Below are 17,201 nucleotides of genomic sequence, written 5' to 3'. Positions count from 1 at the left end.
TGACCACTGGGAATTGTCTGTCTTCTGCTTTGAGAAAAAAAGCAAATATGGAATTAAGTGAATTTCCAGAAATGAAGTCTTACACTTTGAAGAATTTGCAATAAATTTCTCTCAGTCTGTAACTTATAGATTACCTTCTGAAAGCTGAAATTCATCTTTGTAATCCTTGAGCACTGATGGTTGGAGAGAACAAGTGGGTATCCAGCAAWGTTTGTGAAGGATCATTTGTAGCACTTTTAGAAAACTCTGGGTATGTTGTATTTCCTATTTTAGTGTTCACAAGAAACCTTAAAAAGAGAGGTTTGAAGACTACACAGAGCCTGTAACCCTTGTTCTGGGTACCCAGCTTCCAGAAAAGCCAAAGTGCCAGCTCATGTTGACTTGCAGGGAGAGTTTGGCACCCAGACTCTCTCTGTTGATTTAAAACACTTTTAGTGACTAAATCTGCAACAAACCCMCTGGAAGATTGCCTTTGTTTAACTCTGTAGTTGTACCCAGGCTTGTTCTGGAGGTGTTTCAGYGATTTCCAGGCTGGGAGAGCTGGGATTGTTCACCTGAACAGGAGAAGCTTTGGCTGAGCTCAGTGTGACCTTGCAGGGCCTGAAGGAGCTGCAGGAAAGGTGGAGACAGACTGGGGACAAGTGACAGGACACGGGGAATGGCTGCAAACTGACAGAGGGCAGGGATGGATGGGATATTGGGAAGGAATTGTTCCCTGTGAGAGCCTGGCACAGGGTGCCCAGAGCAGCTGTGGCTGCCCCTGGATCCCTGGCAGTGCCCGAGGCCAGGCTGGACATTGGGGCTGGGAGCAGCCTGGGACAGTGGGAGGTGTCCCTGCCATGGCAGCGGTGGCACTGGATGGGCTTTGAGGTCCTTCCAGCCCAAACTATTCCATGATWCTGTGACACTCTGGGGCTAAAATCATAAAGGTTATCGCTGCTCAAATATGTGTTCTCATCCTGGAAAAGGGAGAGCTCTCCCACAAATTTTTGTTCAAGTCCCTCATCAGAGATATGTGCTTTTCTGTTAATTTTTGCTCATGCAGTGAAGCCCAGAAAGTTTCCTTTAATTTGACAGCTAGCTTTTAAAATACAGTCCTGTAATGTATAGGAGAGGATGTTTGAGTKTTAAAACTAAAAAATGTTTCCCGGCTTTGATATTTTCAGTACCTAGCATGTTCTATACTTGTTCTCTAAGACAATATTATCCCATTTTTTAAATTTTCTGTATCAAAAGATCATGAGCCACACCAGAGAAGAGAAATCTTGCAAACCAGTATAAATAAGAAATATAGCCATGAATTGACTGAAGGTTTTACACTTTTATTAGGCTCATTTTATTGAGGGACAGTTTTTCTTTTTACCTTGTCCTGTATAAAATATGTATCTCTTCAGTAAAAGGTTTCTGAGAATTTCACAAAGTAAGCTGCCAGCCTTTTGGTTTCATGTTTTTATAATTAAAATTCAGCATAGATTATTTTAAGTTTATAAGTATCTTYATCAAACGTTATCATGTGAGTAGCTAAAGCAGTGGAGAATATCTCAAATCTTTAATATCTTGTRTACTCTGGTTCTTTCAAAACAGCTTGTTCCATCTAAGCTGTGTCTTTTCCCTGGAGTTAAGCAGTCTGGGTGCATGGACCTGCCTCTCCCAGATTAGCAGCAATCAGCTCAGATCAGACAGCCACAGGGAAATGTTTCACCTCCCTGACAGGTATTTTGGCATGGCAAAGCTGCTGGCATTTCAAGCATCCACAGAGGGTCCTGGTGCATGGAACTGGAGCCCCACCATTTTCAGAATTCAGTGATATCTGCTCAATTGAGAAACTGCTCATTTGCACAGGATACTTGAACACATTTGGGTATGAAATACTCAAACTAATAAATCTTCACAGAAATTGAAGATTAYTGATTGCACAGAGTGCAATGAGAGAAAAATTYTCAGTTTAGAAAACATGTCTTTAKACAGAAACTTCAWTTCACTTTCAGAGAAATAGAGGATGTCTAACAGATGTTAATGCTTTTCTCCTAAAGTGAAGGGAAATGTGTGCAGCACTGGCACTCCAGGGTGTTACTGGAGCTTTTTAAACAGGGAGCCGAGGGACGAGGTTCACAAGGTARATATGGACTGGCTTTGACAACTGCAGGCATGAAAGAAGAGTTCCAAAATAGAAAATAAGCAAGGCACTGTGCACTGGTGCACTGTGGCATCATTTTGTTGTCCTTTCATTCCCCAGAATGCTCAGAGTAAAAGGGAGCTTTGCCACCTGCGGTCCTGGCTGGACACATCCTGGTGGGTGAGGGGCCCCAAGAGGCTCCTCTCTCTGGGTATTGTTTGTTGTGGGGTTTGCTAAAGCAAAGCACCTTGGAAACGGCTCCAAATCAAAGCAGGAGCRTGAAGGGACCTTCCTCAAATAGATTGAATCTGTTCTTGAGCTTCCCAAATCGTGACATRATGCAAGAACCACCCCAGGACATTGCTCTCAACATTGCCCTCAACAATGTGCTGGCAACTGTTAATCCTCTTTCTATTCAAGAGCCTGGTCCAGCTCCTCACACTGGAACACTCCATCAAAGACGTTCTTTCCCAGGAAAATCCAGTGCTCCCACAGCCAATAGTGTTCATGCTTTCAGAATGTTTGTTTTCGAATTGGGGTGGAAAGGTTGCATTCAGCAGTTATGTCACAATATTCCCCTCTCCAGCAATCCCAACAATGGACGGGCCCCTCTTCCTCTCAGATGTACTGAGCCACCAAAYTGAAAGGTGCTTTAGTGCTTTCTCAAACAAATTAACCCCATTTTCAGCAAGTATCTAAGAGTTGCTGAAATCCTTTCCAGTGGGGTTTTATCTGTGTAAATTTTGCAGGGGATGCATGTGCATCGATATTAATTGAGAGAACAGAGGTAACCCTTGGCAMCAGGGTGTCCCTGGCAGGTAGGGAGCACAAGGTCCTTGTGTGATATCTAGTTTCTTGCTGGGTTTATTTTTTTACGTACTGAAAATAGGCTGAAATTTTTCGTTATATCCTTCTGACTTTTCCATTTTATTTTTTTTTTCAATCCACATTTATATTTAGATGCAAGTGAAACTTAAGCCAGGCTTACAATATTTAACACTCTAAGCAGAATAWATCTACACTATAATGATTTTGTCATGATTTTGTTTAGTCCAACTGCACAGACCCTTGTGACCAAAACTCAGCACTTCTGACAGCCCGCTTTGGAGATGTGCCCTATTATTCCACCCAAATTTATCTTTTATTCATTAGATTCCTGTAACTTTCATCAGTTTTATTCCATGTTATGCATTGGAAGAAAAGTAAGAATCTTCAAGAACATTTCAATAACAATAAAATTTAAATGTGTGTTTCCAGAGGCAGTGAAACATTCAAGCACAGCGTGAGACACATCACAAAGCCACTCTGGCTGGGGTTTCAAATTCTCCTTACAAYCAAGGTATCCTGGGTAGAATTAATACTGTGCTGCTACTGAGTTCAAACCTTGCCCTGGTTTGAATTAACCTTTAATTCCAAACTCAGCCCAGTGGCAGTGGAGTTTGTTTCCCTCAATATTCTGCTCAAGATGCTCAAAGGCCACCAATCCCTTGGCTTCTCTCCCAGGCTCTGAGGTGGTTCAAGGGGCTGAGCTGCTGAGTATTTTTAYACAACAGCAACTACAACAACAAAACAAGCTCAGTCCCCACAATCAATATTTCTAAACTCTCATCAATTTCTGTTTTCAATGAGATCCAACAGTAATTAATGATTTGTGTCTTCAGTGCAGGACAAACCTTTYTCACAGCAAAGTTTCACACAATCCTAAATTGTTGCCAGCAAATCCCACTTCAAGTGGCTTGGACTAAGCAGGGGTTGTATGTTCTGGGGTAATTCAAATGGTTACCTGCAGCTGTACTTCCAGCTACAGCACTATTCTGGATTCCTAGGCTTTTCTCTATCAAAAAATGTTGTTGATATTTTTCATTTCTTCAAATAAACAAGTAGCAGTGGTGGATTCTAGTGAGAAAAATCAAGACATTTCAAGAGAAATGTMTGTTAAGCTACTTCTCATTTAATTAAGGGGATTTTAAGGATGCTCAGCTTTAATTAGTCTTGATATACATAAGGACAAAACTATTTATTTCTTTTCATCCAAGTATGATGCAAAGCAGCTGAACTGTAGATTCACTATAGAATTTTTCTTCAAAGTTTGCTATTTCAAACCAGAGGAGGACATTCAATGCTGCTTTTGCTGCTTGGTTCTTTCTGCTGTGCATGACATGTTCAGGAGTGCAGTGAGGGCACTCACAGGTAAGAGAAGAGGAGGAAGGCCTAGAGGAAGCTCCACTAGCTATTTTTTCAGTTGTCAGTGATTTAYGTAAGGTCATGGCAGCTTTTAAATAGAAGCTGCACTGCTGAGGAGCACAKAGCTGTGATCTGACTCCTGGGTACATCAACCTCACTTCTTGGTTGAAGGGAAAGATCATATATTTTTTAAATGCTCCACGTTTTTCAATTATTTCAGTTTAATAATAAAAGAAAAGGGGTAGATTTGAYTGACCTGTGGCTTGGTGAGAAGAATTTCATATTCTGATTGCTCCCTCCCTTCCAAACCTTCATCCACTGCTGCTGTTCCAGATGTTCCAGCAGTAGAATTTAGGTTTGTCCTCAGGCAGAGCCGTGCTGTCCCTGCTGAGGAAATCCATGCTGGCCCTGGGCAGGATTTCCCCTCCTTGGATCCATTCTTTGCACACATTGGAGGGTACAGTTTAATTACAAGGTCTGGACTTGTTGCTGCTCCCTTTCTGAGGGAAACACCAACCCTTTGTTCTGCTGCAACAAAGGAAATATCAATTTACAGCACTTCAGGGGAATTAATGCTCATTTTGGTGCTAACAGTTCCCCTTGATTGGCACCACTGTCCTTTAGAAATGGGAACACAGGGATAATTGTGTTGAGCCCGTTAATTTGCCATTTGCTTTCTATGACACTCATTACTCTGCGAGGGTGAAGGAGGTGTCCCTGCTCTTTGGGACTCACCAGAACATCCAGAAAACTCTGAGCTCTGATTTCTGCTCCCAGAAATTGGTTGCTTTTAAAAATCTTCATCTCAAGCTTTCACTGAAAATGATATGCTCAAGGCAAAAACGTCTTTTGGTGTTTGAAACATTTTAATCATGAGAGAGTATTAACATTTATTTATGAAGTCGTTTTGCTGATAGGGAAGAAYAGTGCAGGAATTGAAGTGACTGACACACCCACTCTGGAAAAGAAACCTTACTCATGTGTAGGTGCACATGTCCATAAATAAATCCACACAGCCATAAAAAAACTGGTTTGATTAAAACAGAAGGATTTTTTTTCATCATTATTTTACAGYTGACATAAAGCTGAATGGAAAAGGTTTCCATTTCACAATTATTGTGGCCCAAACATAAATCTTTTTGTCTTAAAAATGTGTTATTTTAAAAGGCCTTTTATTACTTGTTGTCCTATATTATTTATTCCCCCTTTTTATCACATTATGCCAATTTTTGTCCTGGTTCTTTTGCCATTATTTCCTATTCTGGGTGATCTAAGAATTTAAGGATTTCTTTTGGGCTTTGAATGAGAATTTGCAAGGAGGATGGACTTTATCCTAAGTAAAATTCCAATCATCTGTCAAATAGCTTAGAAGAACTTTAATTTTAACGATKTATTTCATCAGCCTCTCTGTGTAATTATGGCTCAGTGATGTTGTTTGCAATTCCAAACTGCAGGTATCAAATATGTTCTTCCTCTTCTTGATTAAAATAATCYTTCATTAAAAGCCACCTCTTCAGTTTGATGCATTTGGATGACAGAACTCCAGGTCTGGGCTAACTGAGGGTGYTCCATGCTGGATCACTTCTCTCCCAAATTATCTGGTGGTAGATTTGGAGGAGAAAGTTTTGAAGAATAAAGACTTGAAGAATAAAACTAGTTCCTGGATGAGGAGGAAATGTGGATGAAGTGAAGGCAATTTTACGTTTAAGCAGATAACATTTTAAAAAGTTTGTGTTAGCCCCCTACCACTTTTTTTTTTTTTTTTTTTTTTTTTTTTTTTTTTTTTTTTTTTTTTTCTGGGAATATCTTTTTTTTTTTTTGACTGGGAATATCTACCTTTGTATTAATTGGAAATTAAGGAGATGAACCCTGAGCTTCAGGATTTGGGGTTTTTAACAGATTTTTCTTTACTCTGTTAATTCTGTCCTTCCCCAGCTCCAGAGGGAACTTTGAGCACACCTGTTGTGAGTGGCTGCAGCTTTGGGGGTGTGAAACCTGCCCAGATGCTGCACATCTGTCCACYGTAAAATAATGATGAAAACATTTCCTTCTGTTTTAATCAAATCAGGTTTTTAATGGCTATTTGGATTTATTTATGGGCATGTGCACCTAAGAGTTCAATGCTTTCATTTTCCCACCACGAAGAAATTTCCTTTCATCCTCACCTGCTGCTGGCCACAGCAGACCCTCCCACCTTTTATTTCCTGTCAGGAATCACTGGATCAGACCTCATATCCCTGAATTTATTGCCTGGGCCAATAACTGAACCAAATGCAAAAGGAAAAAGTATTTTATAGCGTTAACTTGCATGCTTTAAACTGAATACTTAACCTTTCTACTAAAATGTAATTAAATTATCTCTATACCGCTGTGCATATTTATATAAAACATAGACTRTGATATGATTTTAAACTRTTTAATTCAGTAGTGCAAGTTTAAGGTACCTGAGGTTGTTATAATCTATATTAACTTGGAAAATAGAGTCCAAATTTTTGCTCAGGATGGTTTATGCCAAGTTAAGTGTTACAAAATTTTATGTGAGTATCCGTATGTGTGCATCTAGAGCTTTAAGTTGCTTCAAAATGTTGAGGTTTTGAAAAGAAGTATTTTAATATTACAGCTCCAGTTACAAAAGGAAATTCATGAGAATAAAGGTTAAAAGGTAATAATAAAGGTTAGATTTTTTTTTTCTTGAAAACCCAATAAAATTAAAAAAAAAATAATGAGGTTTTATTTTAGGCTCATATGTGTTGGTAACTAATTGAAACTCTTTTTTCTTTGACTTTAAAGAGAAAAGCTCTTTAAAAATTAAATTTTTTCCCTTACCTGGAAAAGTGACACATTTGTTCATTTATAATCAGAKACAAAACACTGGAAATATCCTGGATTTTTCCTTTGTCTTCTTTTTACCTTCGCACAGGGCATTTTCAGTAGCCAGAAATGAGGAGCCCTTGATTCAAAATAACTTGATTTTATCCCAGTGTTTCATCAGTAATGCTATCTTTCTTCAATATTGTAATCTTTTTTTTTTTTTAAATTAATTTAGTTTTACCCCATTCTTTTAGAGGTAGTGCTGRTTTTCTTCAACACTACCATATTTTTTTTGTAATTAATTTAGTTTTATCCCATTTAGCTTCATACACAATGCTGGTTTATTCCAATATTATAATTTTTTYCCYTYYTTYYTTTTTTTTTYYCCCAAAAGACGAAGGGTGCTGGCAATTTCTGATGGGATYGAGCACATTGGGAATCTGCGCTGGGAGCTCGCCCTGTGCCTCCTGGCTGCTTGGACTATCTGCTACTTCTGCATCTGGAAAGGGACCAAGTCCACTGGGAAGGTGAGGCTGCAGCTCTGGGCAGCARCTTGCATGTGATGTGTGCTATTCATTTTTATCATCTATTTATATTATTTATATTTTATTATAAATATAAATAATAATATTTATTTCCATCACAACTGGAGACTCGCACATGCATTATGCATTGCTGTAACTGTATTTGTGGGTGGATAAATGGCAAAATTAATTGTAATTAACAGCTGGCTGTACTTTGCATTTTTTTTTCCTCTTGGTTTCATGATTTGCTTTTTCCCTAATTCTGTTTGGTGAAGCTAGATTTATTTTGTTCTATTTTATTTACTTATTTTTATTTTTTGTTTTATTTTTTGTTAATTTTGTTTTATTTTTGTTAATTTAGCAATAATTATTACTGGCCAGGCCTTGAACTATGAAACCAGAACTGGGTGTTGATTTCTGTGCACAAATCCTGCAAAATCTGGATTTTGCCCCAAACTGACAGGAGTCAAAACTCTCAGTCCCTCATGAGAGTCACTGAGAGTTTCAGTGAACGTAAAGAGAGAATTTAGAAATACAGATGGAAAACCAAAAGTAGAAATAATGAAAGCACTCAACGAGGGGCCAAGATGGACTTATTATGGAGAAAAATACAAATATTTAGTGTTTTTTCAGTGAATGCCACTCAATAGYGGGAGCAGGGAGAGRGAGCCATGGGGTGAGGGAGAGGCTGCCCCTGGAGTAGTATCAGAGAMAGCTCTGAGTAGAATCTATGAATAATCAACTACACAGAGAGAGGAAAAGAGCCACAGATCTGGAGGGAGGATCTAAAAAAAGCACGAGTTACTCATATTGGAACTAAAGGAAACCAGGAAAAAAAAAAAAAACTGGTGGGTTGAAACATCTAATTTTCAATTGTTTCTTACGCAGTTTGGGTTGTGGTTGGGGTTTTTCTTTGTTTGTGTTTTGGTAGCCTCTGTTTCTAAATGAAATATTTGAAATGTAATGGTTGKKKTTTTTTTAATTTAGAAAATGCCAGAGTGAATTTTTTCAGCTGTGTCATCTACACCCATGTTTCATCCCATCAATATTTTGGCTGTAGCTAATTGCTGGTTCTGTGTGTATTTGCCAAGTGTGTCAGTCAATCTGGTGCTGCATTTTCCATTCAGGTCTTTGCACACACACACACAGAGATTCCTGCAGCCCTGCTTTTATCGAGTCACTGCAGGAAAAGTGCTGAGAAASACTGTCTAGGGATGGGGATGAGAATGAATAGTTTAGAGGAGAGAGAGAGCAGGGGAAAAGTCCTAAAGAGAGAAGTATGGAGGAGCAGAAATGATCCAAGGGACTGACAAGATGAATGTCCCCGTGTTTTTGATGGAGGCACTCCAGGGAGGTGMWCGAGTGCTTTGGACTTGTCTGAGCRGCTGCAGCTGCCAGGGAAGCAATGGAACTGAGCAAAGCTGATCTTTTTTCTGTCCATCAGAGGGAATATCTGAGGATGGGAACCTATTCTAGCGTGGCTGAATGTGACCCAGGGCTGCAGGGAGGCTCRGTGGCTGCGCCTGTGTGCCCGCACGCGAGGCTGGGCCCGCGGCACGCACCGAAACCGCGCTGCGAGAGAACCTCACGGGAAGGGCTGKRGGGATTTTGGAAAGGATTTTGGAAAGGATTTTTTCTACATTTCTCTGGTTCACATTCAGAATTTATTGTTCTATTGTTCTTCCCTTCTTGCAGTTTATAGCATCTCCCCAGAAACAGATCTTGTGCTTTGAAAGCGGTTAACCTGTCTGACCTTGTTCCTTTCTTTCTCTGATAGCTTAGCTAAACCCTCAGCTTTAGGTAGGTGGAATAAATTGTCTGATTTTATTTCAGTGGGATTGTGATAACCACCTCTGTGATGAGGTCAGCCTGAGAACAAACAGCCTGTCTTGGCCACGTGAAATGGGATGATAAAACTTTTCAACAAGCACAAATAACTCATAGTCTTGCAAGAGGGGTGCAAAGAAAATGGAATTAATGCACAATATTCAGCTTTGTTGGTTTCAGGTTTAAAACATTTTAATCAGGGTTCTGGAAGAGGTAGACTCAGCAATATTTGYACTATTTCAATCAGTCTGCCATGAGCAGCAGTTGTGTTTCCTGTTCCCTGAGGAAGCAGCCTGGTGATTCCCACATGGGCACTGGGGTGTCCATCCTCTCTCTGCCTTTCCAGAGGGTCCACTGCCCTCAGCAGGGATCTGTCATCGCCAATATTGGTGATTTCTGCTTCCAGATCTGCTCCTGTGCTGCAGGCTTTTTCCCCTGGGCATAAATTTACTATTTAGATGCATTTAATGATTTTAATATTCTTCCACTTGCCACTTTTTACAGCCTAATCCCTGGAAATCTGGGCCATGCCATTGCCTTCCCAAAGCAGCAATCTTCCCAGATAAAACCAAAGGCAACACTCAGGTGTTGGGGATGTTATGAAGAGATTAAATGTTCTAAAATACAGCAGATTTATGGGCTGCAACTTCCATTTCTGATATAATGCCATTTCTAAAATTCATATTTTAGCTCATCCACTTTAGGCCTTCCCACTAARTTGAATTTATTATACACTCATTTCCAGGAAACATTTAAAATTGACTTCCGGATTCTTTATTGTAATAATATAACACCCTGTTAAATTTATGATATACTTTAATTGGATTGAATCATTTCAATGAAAAAAAATCCACATTTATTCAAAGCAAAAATCTTCTTAAAGTTTTATCACCTTTGAAAGTGTTTCAAAGGGAGGTGTCTGTGGGACAGGATGGTRGAGRGAAGGAGGACASGRGAAACAGAGGTGAAAYGGAGAAGGTGAGGAGAGGCTGCATCTCCACACATTTGTGCTTTGTGAAATATTCAGGAGGTTGCTTTACCTTTTTCCTCKTTTTTAACTCTGCATTCTAATGCATGGTGAAAAAAGAACCCAAGCCTTAAAAGCTGTTATGAAATAACCCCATCATTCTCCAACCACCACTACCACAGATCATGAATATTTAATATTTTAAGATATTAAATATATTAAGACTAACATAAAGTTAAACTCCAGAGGAAGTGCTTATTACCCTGTTAACAGGATGTTCCAAACTTTTCCATTACTGTTCTTGAAATTCATCACTTTCTCACAAAGCATTTCCATTTTCCATTCCTGCAGATGTGAAACAGCAGAATGAAGTCAGGTGATTCTGGCAGCTCTCAGGTGAAAYACATTTGTGCCCTTTCAGAGGTTCTTGTCCTTAATTATCAAAGCTTTTCTTGCCCTTAACGATCCAATCTCAGATCTGAGGATATTTGTGCTCCAGCTTTCACACTTTAAATGTTGCACATGTGCCAAATGCAGGGTCTTTCAATGAGAAACTTCAAATCAGGAGGATAAAAGTGTGCCAGTGCAATGTTCCCAGAATGTGATGTGTGTTTTGCACCTTGCTGAGATCATGTCTGATCTCCATCTCATGGAGAAGTGTTCTCAGAAGCTGAGATCAAATGCTTCCCAAGATGATGCAAGAACTGCCTAAAAGACTGAAGAAAGTTAATTTTTTAGACAATTTAATATCATTCCAGTCTCTAATCATTAGGCTTGGTTTAGTATCYGATTTTTCCAAAATACTTCTGATTTTTTAGGACAAATCTGAKTTTTTCTATAATGTATGCAGAGTTGCTGTGTCTTCCTAATTTTTTGATCTTTATGTTTCATTAATGAAATATTCAGGTACCAGGAAACCAGTTCTTTTATGGATCCTGATTATCCATTTATTAATTTAACTAAATGTCCTTGTGCTCTAAACTTTGAGAGAGCAGCACTAGAAGCTGCTAATCAATTTTTCCTAAATTGCTTACTGAAGGAAGAAGCTTATAATTTGCCTTTCTTTTTTTTTTTTTTTAATTTTCATGAGAGTTGCAGACAGACCATTCCCCTGAGCTCAGAGTTGTGTCTCACTTGCAGCAACTTGTGCCCAATTCCTTTTGAAAGGAGGAGCCTGCTCCACTCACAGTTACAGAAAAGCATTTTAAGTCTTTTCTCCTGCTCTGTCTCCCTTTTGGGATGCACCTGCACATCCCTGCCTTGTGCTGTTATCCCTGTTTTGAACCCTGGCAGGGACCTGGGTGTGCAGAATGACTGAGTTGTGCAGATTGGGAGGGGTCTTGGAAAGTCTCTGCTCCAACCTCTTGGTTAAGGAAAGTTCAACACTGAACTTGGAGCTGTTGGTGTTTGGCTGCATCTTAAAACCCTCCAAGGAGACAGATTTCTCATGGCTTGGGAAAACCTCTCTGAGTGCCWAATTTCCCTCATGATATGAGTCATTAATCAATTATTTCCTACATGTAGTTCATTCCAATATTTAATTTTGTTATTAAATTATTTTTTATTACCTTGTTATATTTCTGTTATCCAGCCCAGATCAAAACCCGTTTTTATATCATCTGTGTCACTACAGAGAATGGGTTTGAATGTCTCCAATTATTAATGCACACAAACTGATTTGAAAAGACTTCTATATTAATAATCCAAATTAATAGACTCAAAAATAATGCAGCTTTCGTGTCTGGACATCTGGAATGGGAATGAGAGCTAATCACCATTGATGTGCTTCAGCTTTCTGTGCTGTAGATGAGGAAGGGCTGAATCAAAAGTATCAAAAAAACCCATAGTCTTCCTATGATTTTCAATTTATTGATATCAGAATATTTTACCCCACCCACAGCACATTAACAGCTTTTGCCAAACCATAGATGAGGTTTTGTCATTTCATGACTCAACACCAAGCCAGCATTTACTGATGGGAAGTGTTAAAAGAACATTGTTCTGTGCCTCCAGGATTTTATTGAGTATTAGAATATCACACTGATTGTATGAGCAATAAGACCAATTCTCATACATTTTGGGTCTTTTAGAGTGGGTTCTTGTTAATAGCATGAAAATATTCTTTTGCCAGACCTAAACTCAAATAGTTCTTGCACAGTGATTTTTACTTCTCCACTAGTTACTGGTTAATGAGAGATAAGAAATCCTTCTCATTGTGCAAAACCAGCTGCAAGAGAGAAAAACTCCCAGGAATCCATTCTTCAGCTTTTGCTGGAACTAATCTACATCCCACAATCACTGAATATTCTCCTCTCTGATTCTGCTTTGTGAATGTTGTGATCCTTTCCTGCTCTTTGGTCTGATCTCCCCGGAGTTCAGCCTGATGCTGATGTCAGGATGTGCTCTCTTCAGCTGCCCCAAGAGCAGAGGCTCAGCAATTCCCAGGGTGGCAGCACGAATGCTGCACACCCTGAGCTGAGGCTGGCAATTACAGCCAAAAGCTGTGGCTGCTGCTCTAAATCTGGGTTTTCAGATCAGGATCAACTTTGYAAAGCTGTTGACAGACCAGGGCTCTGTCTGTCACTTTTTACCCTTTTCCCTCTGTTAACCACAGCCCAGAGCTCTGCTGGGAGGTTTTGCTGTGCCACACGAGGAAAAGCACTGATGTAGCTCCTCTCTGTACACAAACACGAGTGTCTAAGGTACTCGATTAAATAATCCTGGGAGTTAAAACGTGAAATAGCAGATTAATGATTGCACAGGATCTCCTTTATGGCTTTTCCCCTCATTTATCACTGGATATCCACTGCATCTCTAAAAGGTTCTGTTCAGTTTGCAGCTCAGCATTGTAAACCCTTAGGAATGACCTTTCTTGGTGGTGTATTTGTTGAATATAAACACAAAAGGATGAGGGGCTCTGATATTTTCCTTGTCACCTGCATTGCTCATTAAAGTATTTCCCTTTCTATCATGACAGTGCTGGAAAAGTTACAAACATCAGAACAAGGCAGAGAACTTTCTTTTCCCAAAGGAGCTGCTCTGCTGCTGTAGCCACCACAAGGAAGCAGAACTTTGGGTAGAAATGTACAAATGAGGGCATCATTTCTTGTTTTATGTAATTTTTTTTCCTGTGATTGTGCCAATTGCCTTAACCCATAATGTTCTCCATATGACTTTAAAAGTTATATTTGCCCAGATTGATTAGAYTCCATTCAGACTTCCATATTTTTTCTGGTTTGAGTGTTTTATTTAACCTTTATGTGCAAAAGTTAGAGTCCTGTAAAGGCTGCTGAGTGCATTTAAAGCTGTGATCAATAGGAAGKTTWARRWKRAMYTWMWKRRGSMRMYKGGGRWKKTYMRSCYTKRRRAAARGRRGSYYMARGGGGRRCTTWWTKSYYYKKWAARKWMCMRGAGGGTGCWGCCAGGTGGGGTCAGGCTCTGCTCCCAGGGAWCAYRGRCAGGATRAGAGGAAATGGYCTCAAATAGCAGCAGGAGAGGTTTGTGTTGGATATTGAGGAAAATYTCTTCCCTGAAAAAGTGMTCAGGCAYTGGAGCAGACTGCCCAGGGCAGAGCTTCAATCACCATCCCTGGAAGTGCTCAAAAGAGGTGGATGTGGCACTTGGGGACAGCAGTGGGTTTGGCAGTGCTGGGTCAAGGGCTGGCCKCGATGACCTTGGAGGTTTGTTCTGACCTTAACAATTGTGAGATTCTCTGAAATGAATTTTGTAACTGCGCTGCTCCTCACCTGTTAATTAGTGTCACCAGTCACCCAGATTCACTGAGCTCAGTGCAGGGCCAGACAAGYGTCAGGAAACTTTGGGAAGCCTTTATTAATGGTATCTATCAAAAATGGTATCYGTCAAAAAAACAGAGATGAAAGAGAGCAGGTACAGCCTGTTTGCCYGGGACATCTTGACACAGAATCCTATTAACAAAGAAAAATGTCCTGAAAGGGGGTTTTGACATTATTGTTAATGTGTGAATGGGATGGGCAGGAAACAGTCACTGAGAACTGGGCCATTTGTAAGGAATAAATGAGGTGCCAATGAAATGCACTAAAATACACTTCATTCACCCCCACATTTTAACAAGGTGTAGCTAAAGGTAGAGAACTCTGTGGTTTTACACTTCATGGCTCAGAGGACCACTTGTCCCAGGCTGCAGTTCTGATAAAACTGAATAATTCAATATAAAAGAGGCACCTGAGCTGCAGGGAGTTTATTCCAACAAATCAAGCTCTGCATGGTGCCCTCCTAAAAAAAAAAAAAAACAAAAACCCAAATGGCCGCAACTCTGATTAATTCATGGTTAAAATTTGTTTTCAGTTTTTCTGTTGATGGCTCAGAGGACCACTTGTCCCAGGCTGCAGTTCTGATAAAACTGAATAATTCAATATAAAAGAGGCACCTGAGCTGCAGGGAGTTTATTCCANAAAAACCCAAATGGCCGCAACTCTGATTAATTCATGGTTAAAATTTGTTTTCAGTTTTTCTGTTGAGGAAAATCCCCAAAGTTTTGTGAACAACTTAAAAATACAAAATGGGAGCTCTCAGGCTCTGGCTGGCTGTGTGTGGTGTCCCCTCTCACTGCTGAAYTGCCCATGTTCCCCCTTAGCTCTGTTTTTATGATTCTGCTCCCTCCTCCACCTGATTTGCAGGGCAGGGGAGCACAGGATGGTTTAAGATGTTCAAACCACTGTACAACCCCAGAAAACTTCATTATCCACACACAGTGAATTATTTTTGCACCYCCCACACTCTCCCAGCTCATATTTCTTTATATTTTGTGAATTGTTTATATCACACTCAGCACTACATCTTTTGAAGGTTTCCTCCTTTCTTTCCAAGGATTTTTTGTCCTGGCTCTGGGGTGAACTGCAGTGCTTTTGATTTGAATCTGGCTTTAGTGGCTTTGAAATCATCTCCCACACTATGGACAGTGAACAGCACTTGTCTTTCTGAATTTAGCTAATTTTGTGTTAATTGAGGGTCCAATTTTACATCTCTCTCATGGCAGCCTCCCTTGAGGTCAGAAACCTTTCTTGAGCTCTTCTAATTTCCAGTTATGCAAAAATCACTGTGGACCTAAACCTAGGGAAATAAGAGAACATACTGATCTGCTGGAAGATACAAACAGAAAGGGAACTGAGTGCATCAAGATTAATCCATGAAGGAAAATTTCTGGGATTAGGCTGTTCCTTTTCCTTGAGCAGCAAGACCCTGTGAGGTATCCAGAGTGCTGGAAGCCCCCAAATTCAGAGATGGGCTTTTCCTACCTTTTACCCATCCGTTTCCCTGCCCTCCCCTCAGGAGTTAAGCCTCGCTTGCCAGCACTTGAGACTCAGTCACCAGTCCCAAAGAAAATTTATTTCTCAATAGCAGGCTATATAAAGGCCTTAATGGATTCAATGAGGCAGAAAGAAGGAGTAAAGGGACAGAAATGAAAAAAAAAGGGAAAGATGTGTGGAAGAGAAAAAAAACAGAAAAAAAAAAAACCCCAACAAACCTAGGGCCCATTGTAGGAGCCCAGGAAAAGGAACTAGGCAGCAAGGATTGTATCTCCTGAAGTGTCTTTTGTTTTAGCCTGGAGTAAGAGCAAAGAATGGCCCTTCATGGCGAGGCTTTAACACAGTGTCCAAGGCTGATCTCTGTATTCAAAGGGGGAAAGTAGAACATTCATGAGATGCATGCAGAGTTCCTGCTCTCCGCCTCCTCTCTGGGAGGTTTCAAAACTTTTTTTTTTTTTTTTCTCCTGTGCTCTGAGCATTTAAGGACACCTCGGGTTTGTTAAAAAAAATAGATTTTTGTGCTTCTTGGTGACTTTCCCGACCTTCTGTTTGACAGCTGGGGAAAGTGTCAGATAGTAAACTTCAATCAAAATCAGATCTTTACAATTTCAGTCCTTCCCTGCTGCTCCTTAGCAGGGGAAATCTGCTTTTRAATGAATATTTAGGGTGGATCTAAGCCCTGCTCCACAGCTGATGAGAGTGAATGCTGTTTCAGCACACCCAGGAACAGCTCAGGGCACATGCAGGGGTGAGAAGTTTTGGGCACAGAAATCACCTGATCTGTCACCTGAGATATGAAAAAGCAGAAGGGACAGGGAGGAGCAGAGGGTGGAAGGCCAGCTGTGATATGCAGAGGAAATTGCTGCCAAACTTGAGGGGAAACCCAAAGGCACAGATTAACGCAGGAATATCTGTGGGAAAAATGCTCTAATTGGCTCAAAGTTACAAATCAGGGTGATTTTTTCCATTGAGGTCACCAGGAAGTTTTAGCCCGTTATCAARTATGCACTGACTCGATAAAATGACTTGAGAAATGTGCAAGTTCCCATTATTTATTCCTGTGTGATCTCTTCATGGTTCATTTCTCCTCTCACAGAACCTTCCCTTCCTTCCCACCTTTCTCCCCCCTGTAATCAGTGACCAAAATCCCTTCAGCAGAACCTCCAACAGGAGCCCAGATTTAAACTGACCCATTTATTGGCACTCCTGATGCACCTGTCAGGGCTGAAATATTGTCCCTTCATGTGCATGGCGCTGCTTGTGGCTGGCATTTGGGACTGAGGGCTTTCCAAAGCTGCACCTCCCAAAGCTGGGTGGCTGCCAGCTCCTGCTCTCTCTGTGTGCACAGAATTTCTGCACAGAAATTGCAGTGAATATGGCATTTGATGAATCTTGGTTGGTGTATTTGGGATATTATTTGCACCTTTTCTTCTGCAAGGACACACAGAGCATCTCCCTGGTCCCTCAGCTGGGATGCACAAACA

At 40.4% G+C, this 17,201-nt stretch overlaps 1 protein-coding gene across 1 annotated transcript in view; it reads left to right on the top strand.

The window, feature by feature from the left end:
- The window catches only part of LOC130583669 (sodium- and chloride-dependent GABA transporter 3), an 85,860-nt gene that overhangs the window by 13,828 nt on the left and 54,831 nt on the right, over positions 1-17,201 (top strand). Inside the window, exon 6 of the mRNA XM_057383189.1 lies at positions 7,506-7,638. Coding sequence (XP_057239172.1) covers positions 7,506-7,638 — 133 coding nt within the window. The remainder of the gene's footprint in view (positions 1-7,505; positions 7,639-17,201) is intronic.

This window comes from Malurus melanocephalus, unplaced genomic scaffold (assembly GCF_030028575.1).
Source record: "Malurus melanocephalus ecotype Western Australia unplaced genomic scaffold, MMel_1.1 scaffold_614, whole genome shotgun sequence".
Lineage (NCBI taxonomy): Eukaryota > Metazoa > Chordata > Aves > Passeriformes > Maluridae > Malurus > Malurus melanocephalus.
The sequence above is the reverse complement of the archived record's forward strand: the minus strand, read 5'-3'. Positions and strand labels throughout refer to the sequence as shown.